General features: G+C 46.8%; 1 protein-coding gene across 1 annotated transcript in view; it reads left to right on the plus strand.

Moving 5' to 3' along the window:
- LOC135396991 (matrix metalloproteinase-21-like) overlaps positions 1-13,021 on the plus strand; it is a 45,281-nt gene that overhangs the window by 26,472 nt on the left and 5,788 nt on the right. Inside the window, exons 2-6 of the mRNA XM_064628279.1 lie at positions 1,836-2,050; positions 6,676-6,940; positions 9,949-10,235; positions 10,558-10,735; positions 11,703-11,996. Of these exons, the coding sequence (XP_064484349.1) occupies positions 1,871-2,050; positions 6,676-6,940; positions 9,949-10,235; positions 10,558-10,735; positions 11,703-11,996 (1,204 nt within the window). The 5' untranslated portion in view covers positions 1,836-1,870. The remainder of the gene's footprint in view (positions 1-1,835; positions 2,051-6,675; positions 6,941-9,948; positions 10,236-10,557; positions 10,736-11,702; positions 11,997-13,021) is intronic.

Raw genomic sequence — 13,021 nt, forward strand, 5'->3', positions numbered from 1 at the left:
CTTCGATCATACAGGCAGTTATTCTCTCGTATTCAAAACGGCGCCATCTGACACGTAGCAATTTGTCTTCGGGCGCGACTTGTGTCGTGTCTGGTAAAAGAAGATAAATCGCTAATCTAAATCTTGCTTTGTCATCGAATAAGCAGCTATAGGCTATTCGACGTTTTGGCGGCTGAAATTAGGATATGTTTCCAGTAGTATGGAATAGTTCTACGCGTGAACTGTGGGCCAGCCAAGAACTATGACAACATGCTGCGGGAATGAACACGCGATCTTGAGCTCACGCTTCTAAGTATCCCGGACCACTAATCGCTAACCCAGCTAACCTTCTCTCAGCAATTCAAGTAACTCGGGGAAAAGGTGCTGACGCCAGGAATCGAACCTGGGTCAGCACTTCTTTTCCCTGAGGTAATTGATTTCGTTAATTTCTGGGCGCTCGAGGCTTACGTATACGTGTCGCCCATATTTGTAGTAATTACACGGCCACACTGTTGACACACTGTTTAATTACACGGCCATGCGAACATCCCCTCGACGAGAGTGTGTAACTACTAGATGACCAGTTCAGTTTTTAACAATTCATGAAACGAGCTCGCCCAGAGGAAGAACAGTCTCTGTTCGAAATATATATCTAATAAGTCAACAATACAAAGTACTTCTCCTATACATGGTCACAACACAAACCTATGTCTCCTACTTGATGAGAATCTATTTTGCGTAGCATCCAACATCGCAAATCAGCATCAACAATCCAAATCATAATCCAAAGGTCGGCGCACGTGGCAGAGTTCCGCTCGTTGACAACCTAGCCAGTGGAGACACCACGAAGACTGAACGCCCATATTTATGCAAGGCATACAGCATGTTCTATTGTGGTTCTGTACAAAGCAATGAATAAAATTATCTGAACTCCTAACGTGAATAAAGGAACGTAGTGTCATCCAAATCACAAATACAAAAAGCAGAATAGCATCACATGACAAAGCGCGTCTGCGTGCTTAGGACGAGAGCCGCCGATATTTCGAACCGAGATTGCTCTTCTTTCGTTGGCATGGTGTTTAAAGGGTTAGGGAAAGGGTTAGGGTTATGGCAGGTCGACAGCTCGGTGGGTGGGAAAAACCCATCCTCCTTCTTTCGTAGAAGCCAAAAAGATTTTGAGACATACAATTGCAAATCGGTGAGACCTAGAGAGTTGGAAAGAGAGGGTTAGTTAGAAAAATATGGAGGCCTTTTAAATCGGGATGACTTACCCTGACTGTAACGACATGATGTAATCCTTCCACGTAATGGCCTGCACGAGCACCTTGTATACCGAAAGCGGGGGGGGGGGGGTTATGTTGAGATAGACTTGCCGCTGCAGGACACGTACTACTGGGCATCGTCACTGCTATAGCCAAAAAGGAAAAACGAATATGAAGGGGTGAATGAAACAGACACTCACTCTTTTGAAACAGAAGAAGAACACCCCTCTCTTCTGAAGTAACAACAACAACTTTATTACGGGATGATGGCTGGGGAGTTTCGTCGCCGGGGTGAAGTACAATCCGAATGAGGCCATTATTATTCATGATGTCCAGTGCTCATTGGAGCCACGCAGTAGTTGCGCCTCCTTCATGCTCACAACGTATTGCATTTCAATTATCACTTATTGCATCCCTACTCCACACCTATTGAATTATGAGGAGATGACACCCCATTTAGTGGCACAAAGGACGTCATAGTTATTAGACCCAGGAGAGAGTGTCCCATAAAAGCTGAGGAAGTTGTGAGGCAATGTATGGCAGTCTCTCGTTATGAGTGGTACATTGCTCACATATTATTCTAACGGCTTGCAGGTCTACATCCAACAAAGAACAGCGCAGGAGCGTGCATGGCTATCGCTCGGACAGTGGGTATGTCAACGCTCTTTCTCCTAGTCATCATCTGCATACTCCTGGCCCACATCGCAGCAGCCGAGGAATTTTTCCAGCTCCGCAACCGCCAGGACATACGACATCGTGCGCCCCGTGGGCGAAACGAAAATGTCATCACCTCTAAAGCGAAAGCCCAGGTACGCTGGTTGGTTGGTTAGTCAGGTATCTTGCTGGCAAAAACGGGGTAAGTGAGGCCGAGTCAACTGAGCTAAAAGCCATACCTATATGTACTGGAAAGCGGGTCGGCCAGCTATCGTTTTGCCCACATTCGAAAAGCAAAGCGAAAAGCAAAGGTGTCAGTTACAATAGATGCATGGCGACTGGTTAACTCATTCGTAGCACGTTGTCCAAAAAGCAGAATAAGATTTTCGAGCAGCCCATTTGGACAGAAAGGTAACGTAAATTGTAGAGGCTGAACAAACAATTGCTACAAACACTACATTTAAGCCTCACCAACGCCCAAGCAATGATATGAAAGACGGCGAGTGCCGGTGGCGGTGTGGGTTCGATGCCCGCCACCGGGTCCGCTGACTTTCGTCGGCTGCCGTTTTAGCTATTTAGCCATGCCGTTTTAGCCAAGTCACCTCTAGATTGGGAAGTACCCGGGTTCGAATCCCGGTGCCGGCTGCGCTGTCGGTGGGTTTTCCTTACGAGGCTTTCATACATATGTCCGCACAGTTCCCTTAGAAGTCGGCCCAGGATGCACATTCCCCCAGGGCGTTAGTCGTGATGTTGCCCACCTCTGTGAGGCCGACAACGGCGGACCCTTTCACCAATACCACCAACACCACCACAACCAGCTATTTGACAGAGATTTATTTGCCGAGCGGGCCTGGCTACTGCCATGCATTTTCACATAAAATATATTAATGCCAGATTTTCTTTGTTGTTGTTTGTAAGATCTCTGAGGGGTGATGGGGGTGAGGGCGTGCAGTGGGTGCTGTTGTTGGCGGTCTGTAGCAAATTCAAGATGCGCTAGCATGAGCTTGTATCCGCTTTCCGAACATATGTCCGAATAGTTGTTGATGCTCATCATGAACACAAACGGTGCCCTGCAATTGCACGCATCAATGCACAGTACAACGTCTTACACAGGTCTGCTGCCGGTCCAGATTCACCTATAGCAGAATTGCTAAGGCCTCGCGGCATGACACGGGCGATGTGCATTGTATCGAACGCACAACCTGAGACCTGTTGCAACATCGAAGAAGAGTCAGTCCACAGAACGACTGGAATGCTAAAACTTTGAAGTGGCACTTGAAGCCCCACAGCTTTGTTGTGAGAAGGCGCCGCCTTCGGTAAACATCTGAAACTTAATACACACGCTACGAGGGGAAGGATGGCATAGATGTGTGAAGTCTGCGGTTGGGCACTTATCGGGTATCGCCGTGTTGGACCCCCGTGGCTGTACACAAATCCCTTTCAGGCGAAGTGCAGCGCCTTCCGTTGAGCTTGGAGCTCTTCTTGAAGGAGACGTATTTGTGTATGCACGACATTCGATTGCGTAGGTAAAGGCTTGGAACTTCAACAAGTGGTAGCCTTCTGAGTATACATAGGTCTCGGAACAGTCATAATCGTAGGCGGGAGAGCGTAGGGTGCTCACTCACCTCCCTGAACAGGGTGGTCCTCATTTGCAACATCACTCGCTGCAGTCGAACGCCCATTTAGAAGAAAGTCAGCTAGCAGACAGCCTTCAGTGAGAGACTCACTTATATAGCAGGAGTTGAAAGCAGGTGTGCTGTGTTTTCCATTGTAGGAGAGGGAGCGACGGAGCAATGTATAACTGGTGGCGGCGCATGAGTTTGGGCGAGAACGTTGCTCTAAAAGAAAAAACATTAACAGTACAACTATACCCCGACAACACCACAAACAGTGAAGTCAATTCTTACTTTGTGTATTGTTGGCACTGCACAAGCAATGCAAAACATCCAAGAAGCATTTCGAAAAGATTCTTGGGGAACGATTTATGGCCGACGTCTAGGAATGTGAGTGACTTCTGACCACGTAACCGCGTGACTTGTATGACTGAGAGAGCGGACGTTACGTTCGAAAATATCCGACAAGGAAAACCGCGCAAAGTAGTCGCTTACAGCTACAGACAAGAACTACCAAAACTCACATAGAACATATAGCAACAGCACGCAAGCAAGCTAGCAAGCTAACTTGCGATGACGGTAGCATCTCCTCGTCCTTTCGAAACTCCTCAAACCAGCCTCGGTGTCTCAGTCGGTAGCGTGTCCGCCTTCTGATCCCGAGACCGCGGGTTCGAACCCGGCCGAGGACGCCAGCAACTTGGTGGCAGGGTACAAGTTGCTCAGACACGCCGTCTTCCGCGAGGGACGTTAAATACGGGGTGCCGTGTGGTGAGCTTTCATCGCACGTTAAAGAACCCTCAGGTGGGCAAAAGCAATCCACAGACCGACCGCTGTGGCGTCGCTCATGATCTCAGTTGTCTCGCGACGTAAACCCCCACTTATTAAAAATTATTATTAAAAACTCCTCAAATTCAAGGGGATGCGCCGGAAGATATTTCAAAACCCAAACGCGTTTTGTTCGTCGCAGACATCCCATGTTTTCCACCAGCACTTTCGGCGTAAGCAATTGAACCTCTGTATGCAATAAGGGGATAAGTCGAAAAATCTCAAACCGAGAAAAGGGTCCTAATCTGTTTGTCCGTCCCATTGACACACACGCATTTCCCGTTTCTTACTCTCCTGTAGCGGGCCAATAAATTGCAATACGGTCCTAAATTTTCTTTGGCAGGTACAGCTTGGGACAAAAGTTTACGGAACACCGGGGTGTCGCATTTCGCTGTTGGGACGACACCCTAGCAGCCAAAAGGAGCAGACACACATACTGAAAGATTAACAGAATAGCCGGTCACCTGTTTCTTGTTCGATCTCTTCCTAATATCTAACAGGGGGCCGCTCCGATGAAGAAATGTGCCAGTGCCGTGTTCCGTAAACTTTTGTCCCAAGCTGTACATACTGGTATGTAGATGTCATTTCAGCAAAAATAGTGAAAAGGGGATAAGTCGACTTATCCCCTTATTGCATACAGAGGCTCATTATTTCCGGCAGGCAAAACCATGGCCGCATACCAGCAATGCACTGGACTGGGGCCAAACGCAAAACAGTCCACGTGCGGTGCGCCTGCATTATACGGTCATCGAAGCCCATAATAGATCCACGCAAGAACCGATTGAACAGCGTTGATCTGGTGAACGTACACGTCAGACTAGCCTTGGGTGGGCTTGTTATCAGGGCGAGACGAAGTGCATTCTTGCAATTGTGTGCGTCTTCGTGCCTGCGTGGTCCATCGATAGCAGCGGTATGAAGGGCGTCTTCTACTTTTGATCGTATTAGCGTTGAAACAAAAGGCGATAGCTAAGGAATCCCCGGCACCCAACACGTCTGGGGAATGGAGCAGCTGTCACATCACACCGCACAGATGAGAGATCTTTGATGAATACGGAGTTGCAGATGGGGCAGTGACTATGGGGCATCACTCTGGGTCTAGTCGACGAACTTATCATCCGACGAACGTTATTTGTTTTGGTGGTTTGGCCATCGATTTTAGGTATTCTATCCACAGCACATGCAGTATACGTATATCAAGGATAAGGGCTTTCATGTACTTCTCTGTAGGGATGCTAAGTACAGAAAAACCAAAAGAACGCGAGATCCAGACAAGAAGAACAGAGATGTGAGCTGAAATTTTGTGTCGCATCTCTGTTGTATTTCAACGGCAAAAGTGTTAGGGCGCTTTGAGGACGTGTTGTGCTGTGTTCCTTTTTGCTCACTGTCTCAGGTTTCCTCATTTTTCTGTTGTATTTGTTCTAGATTTTGCAAAAATTGTAATGGCAGCAGGTTTACGTAACACCAACCACATGTCAACAACCCTCTTCTTTTTTTTTTTCTTTTCTTATGGTACGTGACATGAGTCTGTACGAAAAACGTGCAACAAATTCTTAGAGAGCATCGTTTTTGCGCAAAAATGTGATCTAAATGGTAATTGAATCGAAAACATTTTGCCACCTTATAGTGCGCGAGAACTGTCAACAGTACTTTCTTTCTGCAGTATGAAGTACAGTATCCGCTATTGGCTGCACTTCAGCGTAAGTCTCTAGCGTTTTCAAGCACCTGGTATCGCCTCTGCCGATGAAACAGTCCACCATCGTCATCACCAAAATAAAGTTGTTGTCGTTCAAGTAGTATCTGGTTCGCCAGACAGTCCGCATCTCTTTCTTTATACCTCTCTCAACGCGTGCCAGAACAGAACATGTACCTTCGTTTTGTTTTCTTTCAGTAAAAAGCGCGTCCCGACATTCAAACCGCTAGTGGGTCATACTACGCTGAATAGAGTGTAACGACCATGAATGGTTCAGAGGTACAAAGCTACGGTTTCAGGTGTACTAGGATTTGTAGTCTGTAGGATTGATAATCCATTCGTGGTCTATACGACAGTAGACATGGCAACGCATCTATAAATAATGACAGCGGTGAACTGGCCATAGAACTTAGAAAGTTTCGACCGGAGCTTGTGCATGGACCGTTACGACTTGGCACGCCTGCGTCGCTCGGCATGTTAAGGAACAATGTCTTCCCCTGGACACGTCTTGCACATGTCCCGTACATGGCCCCGAATTGTAGTGTTTCTGTAGCGTTTACATATTTTGTGTGACACAAAATCGTCACTGTATCAGAAGGGCCACAAAACTATGTACATTCTATCTTTATGTCAGACATTTCTTTTTTCACAGGAAGTACTGAAACGGTACGGATACCTCCAATGCGGCCGCCGAAGACACCGAGGGAACCGGAGCGGACCGGAGGACGCAAGCCGGCAACTGCCAACGTGCACTGCACAAGAACTGCGACGGGCTATTCGCAAATACCAGCGGAACTACAACATGCCCGTCACAGGAAAACTGGACTCGGCTACACTTCTTCTAATGAGCGAGTCGCGCTGCGGAAACCCAGACATCGAGGCTGGAGATAGCGCTCACAAGCACCGCACGAGAAAACGTAGGTCTCTCTGAAACATTTATCCAATGGGGCTGGCGGCTCACGACACACCATGTCGTGAAGACCCACACACACACCATCCGCAGAAGATTGCGGATGGAAATAAAGTGTACGTCTGTGGCAAATTCAAGTCACCCGGAAAAGCGAAAAAAGAAATGATAATGATAATTCATAGCTTCCCATGAATGAGACGCGTAAACCATGGTCGCAACCGAGTGACACTTTCTCCATCCTCTCTCCCACATACACGCGTACATACATACCCAAATACAAGGGTCGTTCAAGGTTGACCGAGACTTATATTACTTAAATATAATGGAAAATTCATTCGGGAAGCACCAAACTACGTCCGTTTTTCAAAGCATCAAAGTACTCACCCTGCGCGCCTAGACACCGCTGCCGTCGCTGTTGGAACCATTTCATGCCTTTGGCGTAGAAAGAAGTGGGCTGCTGTCGTAGCCACTGCAGGACATCTTTCTGGAGGACTTCATCCGTGTGGAACGTCTTGGGGCTAACTCTAGGCTGGGCATGGGGCAAAACCTCTCAGCGCATTTCGGCCAGGGCTGCTATACAGTCAAATTCGCCGTGTGAGGCTGTGCATTGTCATGAAGAAGAATGACCCTTCCGGACAACATCCCAGGTCTTTCCTTTCGAATTGGGTTTCGCACGGCACCCTTTATCAACGTAGAGTAGTTGTGGACATTAATCGTGACCCCTTGCTCCAAGAAGTCCACATGGGTGTCCCAGAAGACTGTCCCCGCATGCGTCCCCGGACGGTCACCTGATGTCCCCGCGTGTTCCAGAAGACAGTTCCCATGGACTTCCGAGTAGACGGCTGCTTCTTGGTTTTCTTTGGCGGCGGGGAAGCCTTATGTCGCCATTCCGTGCTGCTTCTTTTTGTCTCTGAGGTGAAATGATGCATCCAGGTTTCACCACATGTGATGATTGATTGCAAAAATTTGCCCCCCCCCCCCGGATTGAAACCGGTTCAGAGCTGCTCAGACACTGCCATGCGCGCTCCCTTCTGGTCACAAATGAGTAGGGCCTGACTTTTTCGGGTTTTATTTTTGGCCAAATTCGGGGGGTAAATATCGGGTGATATTTTTCATTTGAAAATTCGGGTGTATTCGGGTTAAATCCCGTTACGGCATATTCTGTCGTCAGGAATTCGGGTGTATTCGGGTGATTTTTTTTAAATAAAAATTTGTCTTAACATGGAACTAATGTTTAGCAATGTTATCAAACTTTATTTTAATGCACGCTTATGAGTGTGCCACGCGGCCCGGATGTTTTCGGGTAGATTCGGGTTAAACCCGAATTTTACAGATTTCGTTCGGGGGGTAAATATCGGGCGGATACGGGTTTAACCCTAAAAAGTCAGGCCCTACAAATGAGGTGTCGGGAAGCCCATCTTGCACAGACTTTGTGGAATAGTAAGTGCTCGTGAATGACTGTCTCCACACTGCCGACACTAATATTACGCTGGACTGCAATGTCCCGAACTGTTACTCGCCGGTTCTCGAGGATTGCCTGCTCAACGCCTGCGATGTTCACTGGCGTGACTGGAGTCGGACGACCGTGTCCATGTGGTTCATTCGTCACCATATCCCGTCCTGCGCCAAACTGTCTGCACCATTCATATACTCTTCCCCTTGACATCGTTTGTTCCCCATACCGCGGTTATCCTTCACAAGGAACTTGATTATGCATCGCTGTTCCACAGCTCCAGACGCACTGCTCGCCCTCGGTCATGTCTACAGGTTCCAAGTTAGCTGCAATCATTTCCGAGTTCTTGAATTCGCAGAACGGCGATTCGCAGTAGCAGACGAATTCTGACTTTATACGGCGCAAGAGGGAGAGGAGGCAATAAGTAGACCTTCTGTATCTAGATGACGTTGGCTCAGCGCTGTGCAGTTGCTTTTTGCTCACGGAAGGATCACTGCGGAGCTTGTCTTAAAAAGTAGCACAGAAGTCATTTTTGACACCCAGTTTTCTTCCTATAAAACTGTTAAGTAGGCCAGTAAGATGCACCATGCGAAGTAATTCACACGACAGAATCATAATTATCCCACAAATTGAATTTAAAACACGCCGCAAAAAGCGACCGTGCGCAACGGTGGTGAAGAGCAGTACCAGCCTGTGATCTGCCTGGAACCTCGCGCTGACGCTATAAGGAGAACGCTCGCTGATTGGCCTAGAGAAATGTTGTCTGCTACTCGGCTGTTCGCGGTTCTGAAAAGAGCCTTTCTCCTGGCTCGGCAAAGAGACAAGGCGCTGACCCTCACTGACAAGCGAACCAGAACGAGTTCTCCTTATAACGTCATCGGTGACGTGGCATCATACCTCCTCATCCTCGTTATAGCTGGAGTGGCGAGTTAAGGGTGAACGCGCGGAGCCTTGTTCATGTGAGTTCTTTCCTGGGAAATTAAATTGCACACATCAACACCTTTCGCGCTAGACGGTATAATGACACACACACTCTCATCAGATGTCTTAATACGATTTTTTTATGGTCCTCTGTACTCCTTTAAGAGTAACGTTAATGTGCGCGAAAGAAAAAGAAAACTAACTCAAGCTGCGTTGTTTGCGCTCCGCTCCGCCGTCACCAGAAGCCCATTTCAAAGACATCTGTTAGACACACAACGGCACAACGCTTACATGTTGTATACTGTTGCATACGTTGATTGCATACACAGATGGAACAGAAACGAAGAAGCGTTGATCGCCCTTCAGGTACGGCAGTGGCAGCAACCTTCCTAGCTTTTGGGAACTGATTCATTGCTTTCATTTATTAACACAGGGGTGGCATTCTATCTCCTAGATGAAAAATGTTCCTCTTGGAAATGCGTGGTATTTGAAAAAATCCACTTACAAACACTTTTCACCTGAGCTGTTACAGTACCGTGACATCTTCCGCAAACTACAGATACACTTTCGGCATCTTTCTTCGACTCGTGCCTGAAATTGCTTATTTCCAATATAAACCAGCATGACTACCACTTATGCAGATGGACGTCGCCGACCACAACGGCGCGGAAAGCGCGAAGTACGCGCTGCGAACAGAGAAGTCCAGGAAAAGCAGCATCTAGCGCCTACATCTCCAGCAGCTGTGGGTGAACCACCACCAACGAACGACTCTGTAGCACGGCGGCAACGCTGGCTTCGTGACTATGTTAATAGAATAGAAAGTAACGCAGTCAACAGACGTTCTGCCCTTCTGCGCGCTACTTTCCAGCAGCGACGTCGGAGCAAACGGTCAGCGACCGATGTACCAGAAAAGCAACCTTTTCTCAAGGCAAGTCAGCAAGCAGAAGGCTGAGTTCGCGTGAGGCTGAAATTCCATGTGGTCTTGGTCCGCATGTCATTTCATTGCTATGACACCGCTCTATACAACCACTTCTCTGTTTTTATCTGTACTGTTTCCTATACTTCTTTCTATTCCCCTAATAGTGCCCCTCCAGTACTCCTGTTTCGTCTTCGTCTATGAAGTAAAATAGCAGAATATATTTAATTACCCTTGCTATACTATCTAAACCGATCAACAGGATACAGTTTGCAAAATCATGGACAAGATAATTGTAGTGCAATATTCCTGACGCGGATCTTCTATTTTGCAGAACGTCGTGACATGGCGTCTGATTCGATCAGCGTACAGCAAACAACTGTCAATGAATGCGCAAAGGTCTGCTTTGGGTCTAGGGTTTCGCATGTGGAGTGAAGTCATACCGCTGATTTTCGAGGAAGATCTCCATTCAGCAATTTACGATGTGGACATAAGAATTGCATTCGGAAGAGGTGAGCAGCTATGCACATAGTTACGGCAAAGCGTGAACAACTGCAGCAGGTGCGGCAGTCAAAAGGCTCGTCGTTTGGCCCAACACCCTCATTGCGCATGATGGGAGTTCTGATCCAAAACATGGTCATTCATGTTATTCACCATCATTAGAAGCAAAGATAAAATCCGGGGTTTAATTCAAAGGGGTCGCTTGGGTAAGCGCGGTGTGCCAGCTGCAGTGTGAAAGATCGTTGGGCCATAATATATATAACCTGTCATTTGCTACACCACATTAGATCTCCTTTTATCTTCAAGCACACAATATGGAAACATATTACCTTGTGCTCATGAATCTGAGTGCTGCACTGTTGCTCCGAAACAGCTGCGAACCCTTCAGAAAGATCCTGCAGAAAAGATGGTGTCACAGCATATTTCCTCTTTCTGCACTACACTTAGTTACAATGAATGTGTTACTCACCTGATATCGTGGCAGAAATATACAGTGTAGCTTTTTTGGGGATGTTTGAAACAAAATAGTATAATAGGACCCTCACTCCTGCAGAACTACGTAATACGTGCAGCCATGACATCCCTGGTTAAGAGACTGTAAAAATTACTTTTCAGAAGTATGTAATTGAATTACAACTACATCAACATGATGGCAATTCATGTTCTGACGCTGGAACACATAGAAGGGACAACTACATGGGACAAAGGGACAACTACATGCTCATAAAAGTTAATAAATTGTGCGAAAATATTGTGTTTCCCGCATGCCAATTCACATGCACGTACAGTAATTCCAAAGTAATTACCAAGTGCATTACAAATTATGTGCAGAAGTCACAGCTGCAATTGCATATATCAAAAGTAATAAGTAACCAATTGCTGATAGTGTAATTAATTACACATTACTGGTATTTAATTAACTTATACAGGTGTGCTTGTTAATGCCTACTTTATTAAGGTTTCATCAAACCACTGCAGGAGACCACCTGAACTGCAACAACGATTTTGATGGCTATGGAGGGCAGCTGTCGCACGTAATCAAATTTGTGGAGAGCACCGACATCCACTTCGATGATGACGAATTTCTCACCCTGGGGTCGGAGCAAGGAACTAACCTGGTCAAAGTGGCTGTACACGAAGTAGGACATGCCTTGGGCCTCTACCATACACACAGAAATTATTCCATCATGTATGCCATCTACAATCGCTTCACTCCAAACAACGACTTTGAGCTTGGATGGGAAGACCGCAAGCTAGCCCAAGACATTTATGGTAAAGATATCTCTTATTTGTCAGTATTTTGATCCCTTTTCCTTTTTTCACATTATATGGGCATGATTGATGCTCATCAGTCAAGTTTTGAAACTCCATTGCGCATATCTTGAAAAAGGCGTCAGAGCGTCATACAATCGGAGAGGACTTGAAATAATTATGTAATATCTGCCTTTTGCACTGTTGTAAAGTCATATATTTGAAGTATTTTTCCTTCGTCCTTGAAATCCACGGAAGAAACTCGCGAGATCTCGGGATGATAAAATGGATATTCTTCAAATCTAGGATATATTAGAACCCCACAAAGGAGGTAGTGTTCCTTTAGTTGGGGCAAAAGGAAAGTATAAAGATACATTCGACATCCGAAAAGCTGATGGTGCTGATGGAATACAAACAGGGTGCCAGAATGAGCATCTCCCGCATTATCACGTCAAATTTGAAGATAAAACTGAAGCTACATCTGACATATTTTTCTATTTTTATTTATTTATTGCGGTCTTATATTTTTCTTACCGCGTGATATGAACACTACCTTCGAGAACTGTCCTGCAACTTTTGGGAGCCCACATTTCCTGAGAAACCAGCGGCATGACCCAGCGGGTTGCTGCATGGTCGTGCTGAAGACTGAGAGGTGTGGTGGGTTCGAATCCTACCACCGGCTGCGCTGTCTGAGGTTTTCTCTGTGTTTTCCGAAGACTTTCTAGACGAATGTCGGCACAGTTCCCCCTGAAGTCGGCCTAGGACGCATAGTAACCCCACTGTCCCCCACTCCTTCCTGCTGTCCTCTATCTGTCTGTCTGTCACATCTGTACGCCGCTTATAGCCACAGTTGCTTCGCGGCGCTAACACGGAAAGAAATTCGTGAGAAAATTTGTTTAAAAGAATGCGCGCAGCGGCGACGACCTCTCACAGCTCCTTCTGGCGTGTTGTGACGTCATATCATACGAGGACTTTTATTGTCTGCAGAGAATCGTCTGCTACGGCGCGGGAGCAAGGCTACCGGTCGACTGCTCTGCATCAGACCC

This window comes from Ornithodoros turicata, chromosome 1 (genome assembly GCF_037126465.1).
Source record: "Ornithodoros turicata isolate Travis chromosome 1, ASM3712646v1, whole genome shotgun sequence".
In the NCBI taxonomy this organism is placed as follows: domain Eukaryota; kingdom Metazoa; phylum Arthropoda; class Arachnida; order Ixodida; family Argasidae; genus Ornithodoros; species Ornithodoros turicata.